This window comes from Urocitellus parryii, chromosome 7 (genome assembly GCF_045843805.1).
Source record: "Urocitellus parryii isolate mUroPar1 chromosome 7, mUroPar1.hap1, whole genome shotgun sequence".
NCBI classification, from domain to species: Eukaryota; Metazoa; Chordata; class Mammalia; order Rodentia; family Sciuridae; genus Urocitellus; species Urocitellus parryii.
The window spans coordinates 182,203,495-182,223,800 of NC_135537.1; the positions used below are offsets into that span (position 1 = coordinate 182,203,495).

The 20,306-nt window shown below is 48.8% G+C and overlaps 1 protein-coding gene across 1 annotated transcript in view; it reads left to right on the forward strand.

Annotated features, from left to right (window-relative positions):
- Positions 1-20,306, forward strand: part of Rptor (regulatory associated protein of MTOR complex 1) — a 338,384-nt gene that overhangs the window by 145,043 nt on the left and 173,035 nt on the right. The window contains exon 6 of the mRNA XM_077800527.1: positions 19,205-19,351. Within this exon, the coding sequence (XP_077656653.1) occupies positions 19,205-19,351 (147 nt within the window). The remainder of the gene's footprint in view (positions 1-19,204; positions 19,352-20,306) is intronic.

Consider the following 20,306-nt stretch of genomic DNA (forward strand, 5'->3'; position numbering starts at 1 on the left):
CTAATTTATTTACTTATTTATTTTTTACTCCTCCTGCAAATTGAGCAGTATTCTGAACCATGCTGCCTCAAACACTATGGAGACCGCCCCCTTTTCCTGCACCCAACTCTCACACACACACACACACACACACACACACACACACACACACACACTCTGCAGGCACACATTCTCTAAGGTGCAGTGTGCACAGACGGGAGCCTCCGTAGTGTGAAGGACTGAAGTGTACAATGTGTTCCCTGACTGTGAGACTTGAAATTGTGCATCTAGGGAAGCCCCGAGTACCTGGAGATGAACTAACATGAGTCAAAGTTTGAACAAGATGATAATGAAAATATGATGTCAAAACTTGTATTGTACAGTTAAAACAGGGCTTTATGGAAGCATAGCTTTAGCTCTTAGAAAGCAGCGACACAAAGTTGATTAACACAGAAGTTCAACTGGATGGACATTCTATCATCCAGACAGTGAAACACTTTATCACCTGTAATCCTAACGGTTGGAAATAGGTGAGTTTTTGTAACATCAGCTGTTTGATTGGACTCCACCCAGAGGCAGTGAGCAGCCTGCCTACATCACTGAACCTGTGACTCTCAGAAACGTCTGGACACACACAGTGCTACTGTTCCTTCAGTTACTTGCTGAAATGTTATTTATTCTTTTTTGCATTAGGCTTCTCTCCTTGACTTTCTTCTTGTTTTTTGTTTTGTTTCTTTTTTTTTCTTTTTTGTCATTCTTAGAATCAAGCTCTGAGCTCTCATAATTGTATCCCAAAGTGCACTTTGAGAGTCAGTAAAAAGGTACAAGTAAAATTCCTCAATATAAGAAATATGATAAATTATAAAATGATAAATGAAAACATATCAAGAAAGAGAAAGCTTTAAAACTGAAGTCTGTTTTCTATCTTAAGACCATAGAAAATGAAGAGCATATTAAACTCTGAATAGAAAGAAAGAGATAATGAAGAACAGAAATTAGTAGAATAGAGACAGGACAAGAGAGAGGACTAACACAGCTGGCACTTCCCTCTCTGGGTAGCACAGGCTTCCTTAGCATCAGGAGTGAGACAGGCGTGTCACCATAGCTCAGCAGATGAGCCCTTCAGGGGGAGAAAACTGCTAATTACAGTTGAACTATGAATCAAATGGTCGAGTGGAAAATCTGCATTCGTAGAAGAACCTTCTCACCTGAGGCATGCCAGGCAGCCACTCCCCACAGGGTAGGACCTTTTCTCTTGCCCACGGCCTTCTCTGCAGATACCCAGTATCTGCTCCTGGATGGAGATACAGGTGTTCTTATTTTAGTGTCATCTTGCCAGCAGGTGCTTCCTGGCCTCCACATGTGCCACGCACCTGTTCCCTCTTGTCTCTTCCTTTTCTTCCCAACCTTCTCACAGCCTGTACGGGTCGTCTCTGTGTTCCCATTCACACGTGAGTTCCATGGGAACCAGGTCTTCTTTTCTGAATTGCTGGATCTGGATTCTAAGACCACACATCCACGCATGTCAGATGGCCAGTCGGAGCTTGACCAGGCTTTGGGAAGGTCATAAAAACAGTAGGTGGGTCTCTTGGGCCTCAGTCAGTCTCGGTCCAGTTGTTTCTTGGCTGTTATCCTGTTTGTTCTTCCTTCCATGGATTTATCTTCCCCCTTCATGAGGCCACCAGAGACGGCTATTATACTTGTAGGTAGATAACCATAAAGCCACATGATTCTGTGCAATCCTGTGACTAAGCCTTTCTATCTTAAAACCTACTCTGTCCAGCAAAGCAAAGCACTTGATGTACATATACCCTATAGGGAGCACAGCGTGGGATTTGAAAGCCCTGGAGCATGCAAGTCTTGACTGGAGACATCTTTCCTGTAATCCATTTTATTCTGCCCCCGATTCTTTTCTCCATCTCAGCAGAAAGCCAGGGTCTGGGCATGGGGCATATCCTTGTCTTGATTCCTCCACCCTCTCCACTCCCTGGTTTGTTTTGGGCAGTGGGACTGGGAACTGTGGCCATTAATCAGGATCCACACAGCAGCATGCTGTGGGGCAGAAGGGACCACATACTGCTTGGACTCCCAGCTAGCTTTTGGACTCCTCTTTCCCTCTTTGCAGAGAAGGGTTTCCTCACTCGGTACCTTTTTTTTTTTTTCTCCCTCTCTGCTCTATCAAGTCCATTACAACTGAGGCCATCTCTGTTCTTTGCATGCTCATACAGGTGCTAAATCCTGTGGCCTTCATGACTGCATGAAGCCCATGCCACCTCACCCGGGATGGATAGGCTACTCCCACATCTCTCCCCTCCTGGATTTACTGAACATGGAGCTGGAGTCTTACGTGGCTTTACATTTCAGTTTAAGATGATTTTTCATTTTCCGCTGGAATCCCTGTTATTTATTTACCTATGCCAGAAATACTTTCAGAGACCAAACTCTTGGTCTTGCACATTCTGGGCATTAACTGGGGAGTAGCAGGTTGTTGTCAAGGAGAAAACAAATGGAAAGCATAACCACTAATGGTAATAACTGGTTGTAGGCCTGGGTCAAACAGAAAGACTGATGATGTACAGAGAGAACGTGGCTCTGTAGAGCTGCACCAGGTACCAGTGGTGGGCAGTGGGGTCCCAGGAGGCCTCCTGGAGAAGGGATCCTGCCACAGTCATGAAGAGGGGAAGGAGGGGAAGCCTCTGCACAGGAAGGTGGAGGCGAGGTCTTGGGGAAACCTAATGGCTCAGAAGCCAGCATACATTTTTGGCGGAAGAATAAGGAACTCCAAGCCGTGAGAGCCCAGGGTCCAATCCAGGGATTAGAGAGAGAGAAGGAGAGGCAGGTTGCTGGTACTAAAGCAGAGCGTGCCCCCAGCGCATCAGGTGGCTTTTCCTCGTTCGTGTCTCACGTGGGCCAGGGAAAGGGTTCCCGTCGGAGGGATGGGCTGGCTGTGAAATAAAAGCTAGGAAAATAGTACCCTGAAATAAACATGAGAGACCAGAAATGGGTATTCAGACCCGGGGCACTGACGGTTTAGGCCTACCAGAGGGGTACAGCTTCTAACAAAAGGAACCCTCGCTTGCTTTATATGTAGCAGTACAGATCAAAAGAGATCGATAAGAGCTTCTTCACAAAAACACAGGATGGTGTGGTTGTGAGCAGGCTGTTCGGTTCTTAACGGGTCACGCTCATCTCCAGGTGCTGTGCTGAACTTGTGGTGGAGCTAGGGAGGAAGCCACATGAATTAGGCATTCTCACACCATCAGGGAGTTCCTGATACTGCCTAGTGGCCTCCACCTTGTTTTAGTTCACACATGGGTCACAGATGGCTCCCCACAGGTTTTGTTGCTCCCACTGCGGTGGTGTGAAGGGTGGGTTTGGGTGGCAAGAGAGGCCAGTGGATGAGCTTCTGGAGTGTTCAGGGGTCGCTGGGCAGCGCCGTGGTGGGCTAGGGAGAGAGGTGAGGCAGAGCAGGCAGCTGAGACTGGACCGTGACCTGGAAGAGGTGGCAGGAGAAGGTGCTGTGGCCATGGATGCCCAGGTGGAGTTTAAACCTGGAGCTTGAGTGTGAAGTTGAGCAGTGGGGACGGTGGTGTTGTGGGGAGACCCCTGCCTGCAGTGACGGGAGCTGGGGTAGGTGAGCATCAGAGAGGTGGTGGAGCTGTATTCAGATGCACCCCCAACTCCTGTTTTGGGAACTTAACCCATAAATCCATATGCTGAAGGTATCTGGAGGTTGGGCCTTTAGGAATGATTAGAGTAAGATGAGGTCATGAGGGTGGGCCCTGTGGTGGCATGGCGGCGTGGGGGGCGGGGGGGGGACCCTAGCTCATAAGCTCGCTGTCTCACCCTGCGAAGCCCTTGCCTGGTTATGCTGCAAAGAGGCCCTACAGATACTGGCACCTTGACCTTGGGCCCCCAGCCTCCAGAATTGTGGGAATGACTACCTTGTCTTTATATGTTATCCAGTTTGTGGCATTCTGTCACAGCAGCTCGAAACAGACTAAGGCAGGCAGGACAGTGGGGAAGAAATTGTGGAGGACGCCCAGAGAGGGGCAGGTTTGGGCAGGCGGGAGGGAATGGCCTACCCCAGTGGATGCAGATGAGATGTAATTAATACCAAAAGGAGTTTGGTCCTGGGCAAGAAGAGCTCTTGATTTTTCAGGGAAAGCAGTTCAGTTCTGAAGAATCAACTCCCAATTTCTGAGAAATTTTAAGTACATCTTCTTGTAAAGAGTTGGGAATGTGAATCAGAGTTCTTAGCCACATTGTTATGGCATCCTCCCGAGGGCTGGTTCCTGTCAAGCACCTCCAGGAGGAAGCTTCCTTTAACTCACAGGTGGGAACTGTAGTCTCATCTGGATCTGTCACCACCCTTCCCTGGGCTGTGGGCGTATGGGCATGTGCTGTTCTCAGAGCAGAGAGATTTGTCTCCCTTCTGCAGCATGCCCAGCATCCAACAGCAGGAGCCAATGGCCCAGAAATGTTAGTGTCCCTGAAGTGGCACTTGTGGAGCAGACGCTGCTGTCAACCGCTCCTGGAGGGTGGTCACAGTCGGCTTCAGCCCCTTCACCTCCTTTGTATGGGTTGGGGTTTTGCCTCAACACTGCCTCTGACTGACCTTTATTATGGTTAACCTCTTGCTCCTGGGCTGGCCTCCACACTGTTCCCCCAGGGGGGGTGTGGTTTTGACATTTTGGCACCCGTCGATGCTCTTAGTCTGCTGCAGTATGTCGTGAACTACTGCTGCTGCCATGACACAGGTCATGAGGTTCTTAAACATACAAGTATCTGGAAAATATATTTGTGATTTTTACAGAAGCAGTATGTATACCAGACGATACCTACGATGTACTAAAATGATTACTTTTTCCATAGTGAAAATGCAGTAGAGTCCAAGAAAAAAAGGCCATTAGTTTTATTGTAAACTTGAACCCTCTTTTCTGAGAATTTCTAGCATTTCATGTTTGCTTACTATAGCGGAAGACTATCAGCAAAATTTAATTTCCTTTGGAGAAGTGCTAGAAAACTTTAGACTATTTTAAAAAAAATTATTTCCTTGATGTTAAAGGGTATAAAACTTGAGACCATATCTTGCCAGTTTCTCAAGTGGCCTGTTTCCGAAAACTCTCATTAGAGAGCCACAGGCCTCAGGACCACCACAGGGCTGCCCCACCTGGGATCTGTGTGGGGCCGGCCATTCGCCTTTCCTCATGCCTTCCAGGGAAAGGCAGCTGCTGCCGGGCTGGGCTGGGCCTTCCCAGTCAAGATGCTGCAGGGTGCGGGGTACAAAGGCTCTGGACCCTCCAATGTGGGGCTCCTGAGTTGCTGCAAGAGGAGGAGCTCTCCCAGACCCACAGCTCCTCTCTACATTGGGGTGGAGGCTGTGCCTGGTGAACAGGAAGAGGGCAGAGGGAGGGTGTGAGGAGGTGAGAGATAGCCTTTCAGCTGCCTTCGATGTGGGGGTGGGGGGTGAGCCCGTGAACAGGTGGGGCCTGCAGTCCCCTCTGACCTGGTGAGGCTGTGGGGGCAGGTGCCGTGCATTCCTATGCTTTGTCGTCCTAGGGTTCAAAGGGTTCAAAGCATGACAAGGGGCAGCAGTGCAGAGCAGTGTTGTGTAGACTGCATGGCCCACACGGCCTTGCTTCTGAGCCCCTCAACAAGAAGTAGAAGCCCCTGGAGAAGAGAAGAGGGGCAGGGTCATCCCCTCCTCACCCACACCTGGCGCAACAGCACCAGAGACCTTGGCTCTTCCTGTCTCATGCGCCTGGGACACTACTCCTTGGCCCAGGAAATGAGCAAAGCAGCAGAGCTCCTGGGCACTGGGGTCTGCAGGGGCGCCTGCAGCCTCCACTGCAGCCTGCCCTGCAAGCACGCAGGAAGCATCCCTCAGGGAGCTGGGCAGGAGGATTAGGTATGTTAATCCTTTGGGAAGGCACCAGGTGGGAAACTAGCTGATCTTATTTTGTTATTTGTCTTATAGCTTGAGAGAAGCAGAAGGAAATCCCTGCCAGAGCATCACTGCCAGCCAAGAAAGAGCAAGTCCCCATTATCACCCAGTGGCTTTCTTTCTCTGTATTTGAGGTTTTCATTAAGCAAGGGCAGAGGTCCAGCAGCTCTCCCTGTGCCTTGAAGGTGGCTTGTGTTGCCAGAAGGGACTCAGACTTTGCAGATAGGGATTGAAACTGTGTTCTTTGTTTCAGTTATTTGAAGATGAAAAGACACATAGCAAGATTTTCTTTTAACTAGCTTTCAAGTCTTTTGTTATAAAATTTATTGTATTTTTCAGGTGGTACAAAAAAAGCATACAATGAATAATAAAAATTCTTCTCTTGCTAGGCACAGTGGCCCATACCTGAATCCCAACTACACGGGAGGCTGAGGTGGGAGGATCACATATTAAAAGCCAGCCTGGGGAACTTATTGAGACCCTTCCTCAAAATTAAAAGGTCTGGGGAATGTGGCTTGGTAGTAAAGCACCCCTGAGTTCAATCCCCAGCACCAAAAAAGAAAAAAATGTTATTTCCTTCCTTCCTGGTTCCTGCCCTGTATCCTAGTAGTAATTTCTACCATATCTTGTGTATCCTATCAGAGAGGAAATGATTTTTATTTTTTGTGGTACTGGGATGGAACCTAGGGTCACACTTATGCTAGGCAAGCACTCTACCGCTGTAGGTAGGTGGGTGAGTGGCTAGATAGGTAGTTAGGTGAGTAGGCGGGTAGGAAGGAAAGTAGGTGGGTAGATAGTGCCCAATCTATGTAATGTTTTTAACTTCCATTTTTAATTCACTTGACCAACTTTCTGTATTTTTTATTCTTTTTAATATTTTCTTTTTAAAAAGATGGACATGCCAGACATGATTTATGAAGCCCCTGCGGTAACCACTGGGCTGTTTCCAAGGCTTTGGTCTTGCGAGCAGTGTTGTGCTAATGGCTGACACTTATCCCTGCGTGTCTGGTTGACTGTGTCTCTAGAAGTGGCATCCCGAGGTGAGGGCCATGTACCCATGAGGGCCATGACGCTGTTGCTTGAGGTGGGGTGCTTTCCACCATCCCCGAGTCGCTGCTCTCACCTCTCTGTCCTGCCATAGATGGAAGTGGAGGCCTCCTCCCACCCCCGTTTGAGAGTAGACTCCTTCGCTCTGACCTTCGGTGTCTTGATTTTGAGATTCCTGCTCTGTCTGCCGCACGCTGTCTTTGGAGCGGAGGTGCAGGCGTTTAGCTGGCTTTCGACGGCTGTCTGTGTGCCAGCCTGCGTGTGCCGAGACAGTCCCTCCACTCGTCCCTTCACTTTCTTTCTTTCTTCCTTCTTTTTGGCAGTACAGAAGTTTAAAATTTTATGTAATCAAATTTATCAGTATCTTTCCGTGTGGATTTTTGGGTTTGGTGAAGTACTTAGAATTCATAATGCCAAAGTTATTTTTAAAATATGTATAGACGCTTCTAAAATTTTGTTAGTATTTTTTCAGTTAAACATTTTACTTAGAAAAATCATATATTAGCCCCGTGCCTGTCCAGCTCATGAAGTACCGCATGACCCAGAGTGGGCCCTGTCGGCTCCCTCGGGACTCCCTTCTGCCCTTTTTTCCAGTGGTAGCTGCTGACTAGATTGGGAGTCATCATCCTCAGGTGTCAGTTCTTTGAACTCATATGGATGTATGGGTTTTTTGTTTTTGTTATTTTGTACCAGGGATTGAACCCAGAGGTATTCAACCACTGACCCACATCCCCAGCCCTTTTTTCTGTTTTATTTAGAGATAGGGTCTTGCTGAGTTGCTAAGGGCCTCGCTAAGTTGCCTAGACTGGCTTTGAACTTAAAATTCTTCTGCCTCAGCCTCCCAAGCAGCTGGGACTACAGGCATGAGCCACCGTGCGGGCTGGATGTGTGATTTTAAACATTAATTGTGTGCACCAGTTAGCTTTCTCTAGGAGTGGCATCCCTGCTCAGGGTAGGCAGGTTGCTTCTCCACTCCTGTTAGTTTGTGCAGAGGCCCCGCCCCTGGCTGGGGTAGCTCCATGGGCTTACCTTCCCTGCTGAAGGGTTCCTAGCCATGCAGTGGGGAATTCATCTTGGTGCTTAGAATGAATTTTCCTCTAAGCTCGGTTCTCATGGTGGCTTATACAACTGATGCGCAGCATGTCACTGGTGGGGGATGGGCTGGCAGCAGCTGATGAAGGGCACCAAACTCATCACTTCCGAGGCAGGAAGTGAATGTGCTCGTTGGGTGCTAATGAGTGTGAGTTAGGCATTTGGACACTGTGTTGTGATTCACATTTCATTTTAAATACTATGTTTTATTATGCATGCTTATTTTGTAATACATTTACTGTTGTATTGTTGTTCTAGGAATTATTAGTTATATAACTGGAAATTTTCCTCCGTATTCAGGAAAAGCTGGAGGTAGCCCAGCTCTTCTTTTGGTTCCCTGAGAGTGGCTGCAGCCTGCAAGGTGTGTGCAGTTTTAAAGAGTACCTAGAATGGACCCTGCTGTGTGTATTTAGTTCTCACACGTGTGCTTATGTGTGTACGTGCACAGGAGGCTGTGTGTGTCATGTGTAGGCTAGTGTGAGCTTCTGTTACTGTAAGGAGAGCTGAGACAATCAACTCAAAAAGAAGATTTCTTTTGGCTCACAGTTTTGGGGGCTTAATTCCTTAACAGATTACCCTGTTATCTCAGCATGTAGTGTTTTGTGGGCACCATGCATCAGGGTGGAGCGAGTGGCAGAGGAGGCCTGTTCACCTTGTGGCTGGGAAAGAAAAAGAAGAAGAGACCAGGGTCCCAGGGCTACCTTGGAGGGTACATCCCAAGGGTCCTCAAACCTCCCACTGGACCCACCTCTTGAAGACTCCATCACTTCCCGGTAGTACCACTCTGGGGAGCAGGCCTTTAACACATGGGCCTCTGGAGGCCTTCCAGGTCCAGACTTCAGCAGTTAAGGACCTGGTATCCTGTGAACCCCTGGCCCATGAGTAGGACTTGAACATTGATTCTGGGCAGGATTTGACCTCTTCCTAAGCCCATTCCTTGGATGAGCCTTACTCTTAAATGTGCAATCTTTAATTTTGTGCTTTAAAAAAAAATAAATTTGCCATGCACTGGTGAGTTCTGCTTGCTGCTGTGTTGTGCAGATGACTCACGTCTAGCACAGCTGCCTTTTCCAGCTCGACTCACATGGTCCATGCTGTGGTCCATGCTGTGGTGCGCCGCTCTCATTAATTTCCCGTCACAAAGACCCTCAGGCGAGGATTCCCCTCGGGGTGTTCCACAACTTACGGAGCCATTCTTCTAGTGGTGGGCAGTGGGGTTATTTCTAGTTTTATTTCCATTACAAAAAAACCCTACATTTTTGCGCTAAAGCGTGGATCAAAGAAGAGATAGGGAGAAGGGCAGAAGAAGTGGCTGTGGTCTGTGGCTGCCCTGGGGAACGCTGTGCTTAGGGAAACATGGCAGGAGGAGTTGGTTGGGGGGTTCTCGGCTGGGGTGGCCTGGACGCAGACCCGCTGAGGCCACCTCTATGTAGGCTGGTTGAGAGCCACAGTGGGAGGACTGCTGCCACTTAGCCCAAGGAAGAGTCAGCGTGGAACCTGGAGCTCGTGGGCCCGGGCCACTCAGCGTGCTGTGTTGAAACAAGGGCGCTTTAAAGAGTGCCGAATCTTCCTTCAACACTCAAGGTTGGTATATATGAGAGATTTTGTCCTTTTTTATTGACCTCAGCAGTCAGTTTCCGGAGCACATTATGTGGTTAGGGTTAGGATTGTGCAGGTGGACAGGGCCTTGTGTGGCCCCAAACTCAGCGTTTTCTGGCAGCACTGTCACCATTTGGAAAACCTCCAAACTGACGATGCCCAAGGCCTGGGCCCTGCTGTTCCGGTGGTTGCCAGGGACCCCTGACCCTGCAGTCACGGTGTTCCTACATTGAAGATGGGTCTGTTTCCTACTGGTCCCTTTCAGTCTTCCTATCCCCTATGAGTCAGGAATCTGGTTTCCCTGCCCTTGGCTCTGCGCGTGGGCACGGGAAAGCCTCCGTGAGTTCAGATCACTGAGCCGCCTTCTGGGGGCTTGGAGGAACTGTTGGATGGCCACCCATTGATGGGACCTGTTGGAAAAGACAGAGGTCTTTCCTGTGTAGCCTCGGGTAAGGAGATGTGCAAAGGCCACGGAAGATATACTGCCCAAAGGCTGAAATTTTTGTCATACAGCAACATAGATGGAACGGAGGACATTGTGTTGAGTGAAATAAGCCAGGAACATAAATACAAGTCTCACTCCTAGACTCCCCTCCCCTCTCAGACGCCGACACCTTCCTCAGAACCTCTCTCAGATACCACTTCCACCCCTACACCACCTTCCTGCCCTGGCCAGGCCTACATGGGCCCCAGGAGTCCTTACTCCCTGCATTGTCCTGATCATGTTGCTGACCTGCCCTGCAGTCCCCAACCAGACCGGAGCACCCCATGACCAGGATCTGCATGGCCCCATCTGCTCCAGTTCTGGGCTTATTACAGGACAAATGAAGGGCTGCATGAGGAGTTGGCCGGAGTTACAACCAGCCACGTTGGGGCAGAAGGCACGGAGGAAGTTGGTGTGGTGGGTGAATGGCAGATGGTCACCTGTAGCCGGGAGTGCACCGCTGAGGTCAAACAGCCCACGTGGTGCCACTCTGACCTCAGTTCCTCTGGGCAGCTTGCTAGGCCTTTCTGACCCTTGGGCCCTTCCTTTGTGGAATGGGCAACGATAGGGTCATGATGCGTGGAAAACACGGCTTCTGTAGAACTCATATAACGTTTTGGCATGTTGTGCAACAATGTCATCATCACCATCAAGATTAAAAGACCAAGTCATGTTTATTTTATTTTTTTCTCAGACTTTAAATTTAAGCTGTTTTAGGGCAAGAGAATGAAAAGTGACCACCTCTGCAGAGAGTGGCAGCTGCCCTGAGGGTTTGTAACTGCAGGGGTTAGGCAGTTACTGATTGGACGTGAGACATCCCCCAGAAACTCCTGTTAATGCAGGATTGTTCAGAGGTGAGGTCATCGGACTGTGAGAGCCATGACCTAATCAGTCCAATCTAGTTTGGGAGGTAACTTGTGGGAGGCAAACTAGCGCATGACTGGGTCTGACTCTCCTGCTGAGCCGTGTGGCATCCAGCGGTCATGCAGCGGGATAGCCCCGGTCTTCTAGGGCTCCAGCGACTGTGTCCTCTTGCATGAGTGTGCCTTCCTACATCCCCATGGGTGGAGCTGTGCTCACCTGTTCCTTTGTAATATTACCCCTTGCCCTGTTTGGGATAGAATGCTCCATGGAAGCACCTTTTGTGTGTCCCCTTCTCTTACTCTGCCTTTGGGATGGCCTTCCTAGATGTCAGTCAACCTGCTGACAGCAGACATCATGAAGCTAGACTCAACCCCCCCCCCCGAAACCTGACCCCTTGCCTCATTTGAATGGCTTCTCCTCAATAATAGGGGTCAGCACGTGTGGGCGCTCTCTCTCTCTCTATTTCTGCGGGCCCTTAAGGTCAGAGGAGCCATCACAGCACCCCTAAAGAAAAAAGGTATTTCTGTCTCTTGTGTGGTTATTTTGCGCAGCCCAGTTAGCCCAGTTCCCCTGGAGTGACTCCTGAGTGTTTTAGTCGCATGCAACCTGGCAATTGGCGTCCTTGGGTGGGTAAAAGGTCTGAGTGTTTAAGCCACCGGGACAAAAGCCACAGTAACCAGCAGGTAAATGTGGCTATAGGAGGTCCTGCCCTGGAAGAGTGCTTCTTCCCTGTGGCTCCTTCCCCTGTCCCTGCTTCCCGACCCCGCCATGAGCTGAGCAGCTTTCCTCTGCTGCCACCTCAGGCCCAGAGCAGTGGAGTGGGCCGTCCATGGACTGAGGCCTCAGAAACCCGAGCCCCAAATAAGCTTTCCTCTTTCCAGGTTGTTCATTTTGGGATTTTGGTCGCAGCAACACAAAAGTTGAGGAAAATAGGCAGGTTTGAAAGCAGTAGCGTTGCATTTGATTGTCCTGCAGTACACATGAGCATAAGAGCCGGCTGCTGCTGGCCAGTTTTTGAGGAGCAGGTCGGAGGGAAGGTTCCTAAGGAAGGAAGCAGCGAGGAGTTGTTGGAGGCAGTGGGGGTGCAGGGGAGGGGTGCAGGCTGAGGGCACGTGCTTGACAGATGTCAAATGGGCCAGGGATGCCAAAGAGGCTGTTGGTAAGTGTTTGGAGATTTGCCTCTGCTTTCAGTCATTTCTAGAGAGTGGTTGAAATTGACACTTGATTTAAATTTTTCATGTTTGCTATTTGAAATAATTTTTGGCATATAGGAGATTTGCAGATACAATGCCGAGCTCTTGAACCTTCACCCAGCTTCCCTGGGGTGTCTTAATGACCTCATGCAGTGACTGACTGAGGAAATGGACATCATTGCAGTCCTGTTGCCTAGACTACAGGCTGCTCGGTGACACCAGATTTCACCACAGTAATCCTTTTCTGTCCTGGGATCCTTCCAGGATCCCACATTGTTTGAGTCACCTGCTCCAGTCTTCCCCAGTGTGCAACAGATGTTCAGTTATACCTGTCACAGGTTAGCACCTTGAAGAGTCCTGCTCCGGTGTCTGGAGGCGGCCCCACAGCTCAGACTCGTCTGTATCTTCTTGTGGTTAGACTGCAGTTAGGAGTTTTGGACAGAATGACTCTGATGGGGCTCCCTTAGTGCACTGCGTTGGTATGGGTGGTGGTGCTCTCATTGCCGTCAGGCCACTCTGATGGCTTGGCTAAGAGGGTGCTGCAGTTTCCCAACCACAGGCTGCTGTTTTCTCCTCTGTCAGTAGGTGACTGGGGAGGACAGCGTTGAGCGTATTCCTGCCCTCCTGTTCTAATGGAGACATTCTGCCCCCCTGCTCTTCCACAGGTCTGAACTAGAATGCTCACCTATGAGAGAGTCGTTCTTCCTCCTATTACTTATTTACTTAATGATTTATTAATGTTACTATGGACTGATGAATATTTGTTTTATCTTTGAGTTATAATCCAATATTATCATTTTTTATTACATTCAAATTGTTCCAGCTTGGGTATAGATAGCTCTTCTGCATTGGCCCTGGTGCGATTTTAAACCCCTCCCCACACACACACCTTTTCTTTAAGGTGTTTTGATTCTCAGGTTGTCCCACATGTAGCCGATGTGAACCCCTTTAGACTGTCACCTGTGTCCTTTCACTATGTCTCTGTAATTCTTTGAATACTTTCTTTCTAGTATTTTCCTTACAATCCTCTCTGGCACCAGACATTTCAAGGATCCTGGGTCTCTTTGGATTGGTGCTTAGCAAACCCTACGTGGGTTCTTGGTGTGCTCATTGCCACTGACGTGGCAGTATTGGTAGGCCTTCTTGTGGGCAGATCAGGACCAACCTGTGACAATGCACATGACTGCAAGTATAGAATCTTAATTCTGTGGTCAAATGATAGGCAAGAAATAAGGACTGGAATAGGCTAATCTCAAGGATTTGGGGGATGCTGTTGAGAAGCTTATATTTTTTCTAGTTTTCTCTATAACAAGACTTTTGTAATTAAAAAATAAACAGTATGTGATTTGAGGAGGCTGTTATGTGATGCCGTGAAGCAGGAATGGCCACAGATAGTGTTTTGTATTGGGAGGAAGATACTTAAGTTTGTAGATGGGAGGGGGTTTGGAGAGAGACCAAAGAAGAAATAGAGTTTAAACTAGTAAAGTATGAGAAATGGGAAAATACCCAAAAATCAATTCTGGTCAGAGAATGTACCTTTGACTGGGCACATTGGTCTGGGAGACCAGGGAGCCAAGGCGGGAAGGAGGGAAGGCAAAATTCAGCCCAGGCTGTGGCTGGTGACGGGAATCTACTGTTGTCCTGTCGCTTCCTGTGGAAATCAGTACAGGGCCGACAAGGGCGTGTTAATGCCCCCTTTTTTGCAGTAGCCACTTCTGATATACTTGGTGCATTATTTATGTTTAGGAAAACACCACCGTAGTTGATTGTCAGGCGGGATGGTGTGCAGCTAGGTGAGCCACCTGGGGACCTGTGTTACCAGCTTGGCCATCTGTCCTGCAGCCCAGGTATGACAAGTACATGTCCCAGAGCAGTACTCCAGGGACTGTAGGACAATTGCATTCCTGTGGCCAACCCTCCATGGGCCTGGCCCCCTTCCCACACAGTGGCTGCTGCTGCAGCGTCCAGGGTGCAGCTTGGGTGCTGCCGTGCTGTCCTGGCCTGTTCACCCACAAGCTACAGACTTCACTGCCACCTTCTCATACCTTGTCCTCTTAATGTTCTGCCTGGCCCTTCCTTCAGGGTGCCTTGTTGGTGACAGGCTGTGCCTTCCTCTTATGACCATCTTTTTGCAAAAGCCAGGCATATGAGGCAGCTTACCTTTTGTCTTCTACTCTGTACTTTAAAGGAAGGGAACTCTCACATTGCATCTCTGAGCCAGAACCCAGCGTCTCCCTTCACCACAAACCCATAGGCTGTGGCAGTACATGAGGCTCCGGGCTCACAGAAGCAGCTGGCCCAGCCGCTGTCGGGAGGCGTCTGCCTATGAGGGAGGTGGTACTGGCTGGGCCTTTGTGGAACGGCTATGTTTGTGGTTGGCAGGGTCTGCAGTGGCTGTCTGATGAAGCAAGTGGGCTTTTTTTTCTTCTGATGTTTAATATAACCTGACAGATAAAGTGGATTTTTATGAATAAATTATCTAAAACCCATTTTTGTTTCTTTGTTTGAAATAAAAAAAAAAATGGCCTTAATATGTTTTTCAAGAGAAAGGAAAGAAGCTTTGATTAGAAATTCTCTGCACTTTCAGTTTTTTTGGGGGTTGGGGTGGGGGTAGAAGCAGGCCTTCAACGTGCACAGGGCTTTGTATGCTTAGGCTTGTCTGCATGGGACAGTTCAGTGCCACGGGAAGAGTCCACGGACAGAGAGACAGTTGGCTGCAGCTGTGTTTCCTCTGCTCATGCCTGCCTCTACAGGCTCTTCCTGCAGAGCTGTGGCTTTAACTCGCCACTGCCCTTTGCTGGTTTGTAAGGCCATAACTCTAGCCTGGAGCTTGACAGACTACCCAGGACCATCCCGAGGTGGGAAGTGAGGCCCACAGGCTCCTGTTCTAATAAGCAGTAGCTCTCAAAGGTCATTTTCCTTACTGCAATTTAATGGAGTTGATTTCATACTCCCTGAGGGGTATCAACTTCCAAAGTGAGGCAATCTTTCTAAACTTAACATATGCAGCTCAAGTATTAAATGAAATTGTTTCTCTTCCTGGGTACCAGTTCCCATCCAGGCAGAATTTCTCCTCAGGAGACATTCGGCACCATCTGGAGACCTTTTTGATTATCATACTGGGCAGGGAGTAGCTGGCTCTGGCTTGAGGTGTGTAAAGCCGAGGGTTGCCGCTGGATCAGGTGCAGCACACAGCCACACCCTACAGAGTTATGTGGCCCTCCACAGTGCCGCAGAGAAGAGATGCTGTCCAGGAAGTGGCCACAGCTTTTCCTTCTGGGCTACCACACACCATGCAGGCATCTGTTTAGCCCTCTGTGGGGCATTCTGGTGGTGGGATGTGACAGAAGTCCCTCACGTGTCAAGTCATGAGGCCAAGGCCCAAGTGGAAGGTCGGTGGCTGCAGCCCAGGTGCCACTGGGCAGTGGGATCCACCTGGAGCCCATACTCAGCTGCCAGTGGATTACGGAGGATGAAAAGACAGTCATGAATGGTTTGCCTAATGTATCAGTATTTCATTAATGAGTTGCCTTGATCAACTTTGTGCCTAGATTTTGGCAAAGTTAAAAAGTAGACTTGTTTCATTCTTTCCTACCGGTGGGACCTGTGCACTTTCACCTGGAAGGCAGTGATGATGACAGCCTCTCTCACATCACTACAGTTGCAGGGGTGGCACTGCTGCCAGCAGGGTCAGGACCCGGAGGGTGAGCTGTGTTCAAAATCTTCCTGGTCCTGAAACTTCGTGGGAGGTGCATGAACAGTGCAGTTTTCAGCAGAGACAAATGTGCCCTCTCCAGGATGCGGGCGCCATCTTTCTCCTGTAGTGTAGGGGCCCTCCCAACTAGAGGGTGCATCTTGGCCCCAACCCAGGGAGACCTTAACACGTCCTGCAGGCTGGTTCAGGGCCTGTCTGATGTGGCGCTTGCTAATGTCCTCCCATTTGCCTTGGGCCCTAAGAGGGGAGGGCGAGAGGGCTGTTGCTGAGAGCAGGGGCTGCCCTGCCCTCCCTCTGAGCCTTGGAGCTCTGGCATCACAGAGGTAAGAAGGGAGGCTTGACCTCCCCCAGGAACGGCCCGTGTTGGTTTAGTGTTCTCTCTTGTAGCCCATCTGTGACCCCTTGCTGCATTCCACCGCGTGAAGTGGGCTCAGGCGGTGGCAGCTTGGTGCTTTACATTCATGGCTCCTCTTATCCTTTATACAGCATGAGCCATGTGACAATCTATGATGTTCTAAGACTTACATTTTAAATAAGCCCCTGATGTCTTTCCATGTGAGTGCTTATGAAAATAACCTCAGTCTATAATGTGGCATAGTATTTCCCATATGGATGTATGGAGCCTACTTTGCCTGTTGATTCCTTTTTTTATTTGAAACAAAGTCTCTATACCTCTCAGGCTGCCCTCAAGCTCCTGTCCACAGGGTCCTCCTCCCTCTGACTCCCAGTAGCTGAGACTGCAGGTGCCCCACTCCCTGAGGACCTGTTGGTTCCTTGTATTGGATATGCTGGGATCCAGGATGGGCTCCAGGTTCAGCCACTCTATTAGGGTATTCTCTTTGAGATGTAAAGTAGAATTTGATGTGTTTCCCTGTTACAGCCCCTGTAGACTGTTTGGGGCCAGGTTCCCTCCACTCCCAGCTCTCCTGGCCCTTAGCTGTGGTCCTTTTCAAGGTCAGTATTGGTTTCCCACGTCCACATCCCAGCAGAGTGGGGGTTTTGAGGGTGTATAATGTGGGCATTTCACTTTTGGTCATGTGCCATTGCTGAAAATTTGGTCACTTGGATGGATTTAGCTGAAAAGGAATTTGAACAACGTGTTCAACTAAGATTCTTGGTAAAGCAGAGGGAGAAAACAGACACCAGATAGCAGTGTCTGTCACAGTGGCATCAGGTACAGACGCCATCATCCCTGTAGGAGGAAGTATGTGTGTGTACACTAGTGCTTCTGCCAGGCGGAGCACAGAAGTGGTCAAATCAAAGTCCACTTAAAACTTTTATCAGCGCTGCAAAACTGGCTTCCAGAAAAGCTTCAGCAGATGTTTTTCACCGTGCAGTATCATTTGTCCTTTTCTTTCTGGCTTACTGTGTGAGAACACGTAGAATAGGACGGACTAACAGACTGTAACTGTAGTTTGCACTTCCGTGGTCGCCCAGCAGCACGACACTGCTGGTGGTGGTGGTCTGTTTCTTGTGCTTGCTGCCTGTTGGGTCTTTGCCTGAGGGTTTGGCCTTTGCTGTTGTTTTGGCTTTGTTGATCTGCAGCAGCAGCGTCTGTGCACACCTTCCCAGATATAAATTCTCTCACTTCTGTGTCCATTTTCTTCTGTAATTGCCAGTCATTGGTATGTGTTTTTATCAGGATTATATAATTTTTATCTTATCGTATCTGTTGGTCTTTTTCTTTAAGACTTTTATTTTTTTTTAACTTGTTTAAGAATGTTTTTCTTACACCAAAATAAGTAAAAACCTTTGTTTTTTCAGTTGGTCTCTAACCCACTGTGCTCTGGGGTGAGTCAGAGATGGCAGTATCCCACCAGCTCGACTTACTGGCATCACTCATTGAATTGTTTGCTCTTCCTGTGCTGATTTAAAATGCCACCCTCGTTACAGTTATGTATGTGTGTCTGTTTCTGGGCCTTCTCTTCTGTTGACTTGTTTGTCTCACCCTCGCTGGTGCCAGCCTGTAATCACCATACATTTATAGTGTTTAATATCGGTGGTGCAAGTCTCTATTCATTATTCTTTATTAAAGCTTTTTTTCTAATCTTGTGCATTTCTCTTCTGCACTCACTTTAGAATCAGCTTGTCAAGTTCCATTAAATGAAGAACCTCACGGGTGTTTTGATGGTCTGTGTTGACGGTGTAGATTTCTCACGGGAAACTGGGCGTCTCTAGACCCCTTCAGGGAGAGTTTATTTAGAGAGGACATTCCCAGGTGTTCTCCTGCAGGGTGCAGCACTGTGAACTGTGCACAGGGGACATTGTCCCCAGAGGAGACGGCAGTGTGAGCAGCCGGCCTCTGTTGGTGGCTCATGTTGTCCTCCTGTTGGGAGCTACTGCACACCTGGTGCTTTCTGCGCATTTGGGCAGCTTCTGGGGCTACCTCCTGGTCACATTTCCCCAGGCCTTGCCTGGCCTTCCTGTCGAGCCATGGACAACCCTGTATGTAGCATCAGAAGCCATATTTATGCTCAGCTCCTGGGAAGAAAACTCACCTTTAAGTGTGTAGAATTTTATTTCTGCCAAAGCTTTGTCACAGATGCTATTGATGTCCAAGAAAGGCAGGCAAGTGAAGGCACTCAGCGAGAAGCACTGCCCTACGATGCCACTAAGGTGCACGTCCTGCTTCTTCAGTGAGATGAGGCGTTCCCCTCTGTGTGAACAGTGTCACAGACCTCTCCAGGGGACACTGCAGTGTCTGGCAACAGGGTCTCACTTAGCCAATTAGTGTTCATAGGTTATCACTTCTGTGATTTGGGAGTGAAAGTGCAGGGCCAAACCCACTGTGTCCCTTTGAGGAAGTCACCAAGAGGCTGAAATGCTTTTGGGCCTCAGTGAAATCATACAGCTCCTCAGACTTCCCTTTTCACACCGGAGGTGTATGTGACGGGAGCAGAGGGCAGCTGCAGAGAGAAAGGGCCAGCTGCAGCGTGGTGCATGGCGGCACACACACACATCCTGCACATTGAGTGATGCCTGGGGGACACATGGAGGGACGTGGCGGGCATGAGCACATCTCTTAAGGGCAGGGACCTACAGAGCCAGCAGTAGGGTTGCAGATGTGGACAGCTGCTCAGCCCTTGGCACTGCTGGAGTCAGTGCCTTTGTGAGTCTGGAGGAGTCTGGTCTGCTGTCACCTGTAGTTTGGTATGAACGGTAACTGGGGAAAGTCTGCCCACCAGCTGGCGCAGCCTGTTGTGCCTTCTCTGTCGCACAGGAGCTGGCAGCAGCCCGAGAGCTGGGGACGCACATCTAACCAGTGCTCTTTCTTTGTTTTTCAGAACTACACTCAGTATATCCCTCTGTCTATATACGACCTGCAAACCTGGATGGGCAGCCCGTCTATTTTTGTCTATGACTGCTCCAACGCTGGCCTGATCGTCAAGTCCTTCAAGCAGTTTGCTCTGCAGAGGGAGCAGGAGCTGGAGGTGAGGGCTCTCCCGCCCAGGGTGTGGCTGGTGGGAAGCTGAGAATGTTGGGCATCTTTGAATCAGGTGGCGTTCTAGAGCTGAGGGCTCCAGAACTGGGGCTGTGGGTGGCACATGTGGATGGGCCTATCTTTCTTTCTACTTGGCCCCATTTCTAATTGAAGCAGTAATTAAGCAATAACATTAATAGAGCCCATTTGTGCTGTAGCAGTCTTCACCTCTAAGATACCATCAAGATGGTACAGATGCTTCTGATTTGGGAGAAATGGACCCGTCTCTTCAGTTTCATTCTTATTGCTGCGCTCTCTTTGTTATTGTCCAACTTATTTTCCCTTTAAACCAAACCCACCAAGCTAAATGGTTGAAACCCAAATAGCTTCCACTGGTAGCTCCTATGGAGGGGCTGGAGAGCCTGTGTGGTGCTGGGCTAATGGAGTGATATTTGTTCTGATTGTTTTAATTAATATTTGACACTTGAATTAAATGGTGGATTCTAAAGAGAAGCCGAAGAGGCTGTTTCAATTAAGAGGCTTCTATCCCATTACCCAAGCAGGAGTGTCGGAATAAAATAGCCCTCAGCCCCCGGGGCGTCACGAATTCTGATTGGTTGCAGTGCAGGAAATTCTCCATCCAGGAACAAAAAACAGCCTTTGGTATGTTTCCTCAAGACTTTTTGGGTCCATTCAATTTTAACGAATTGTTATGTTTTTCACATTTCATCAGAGGATAATGCTGAGAGATTCAGCAACAAAATTTGAAATTCTATTTGGTAGAACTCTAAGTTAACATGTCTGCAGTTTAATATTTTATGTGTGTAAATGAAGTCCTCAGGCAGAACATTGCTTAGGAGTGACTGATAAATATAATGCCCTTTATCCTTGAAAATTGAACCGGGAGCCACAGGTTTGTTTGCTGGCTTCTTTGTTTTGCATTCTGTAAAAAGAGAAGGGAAAGA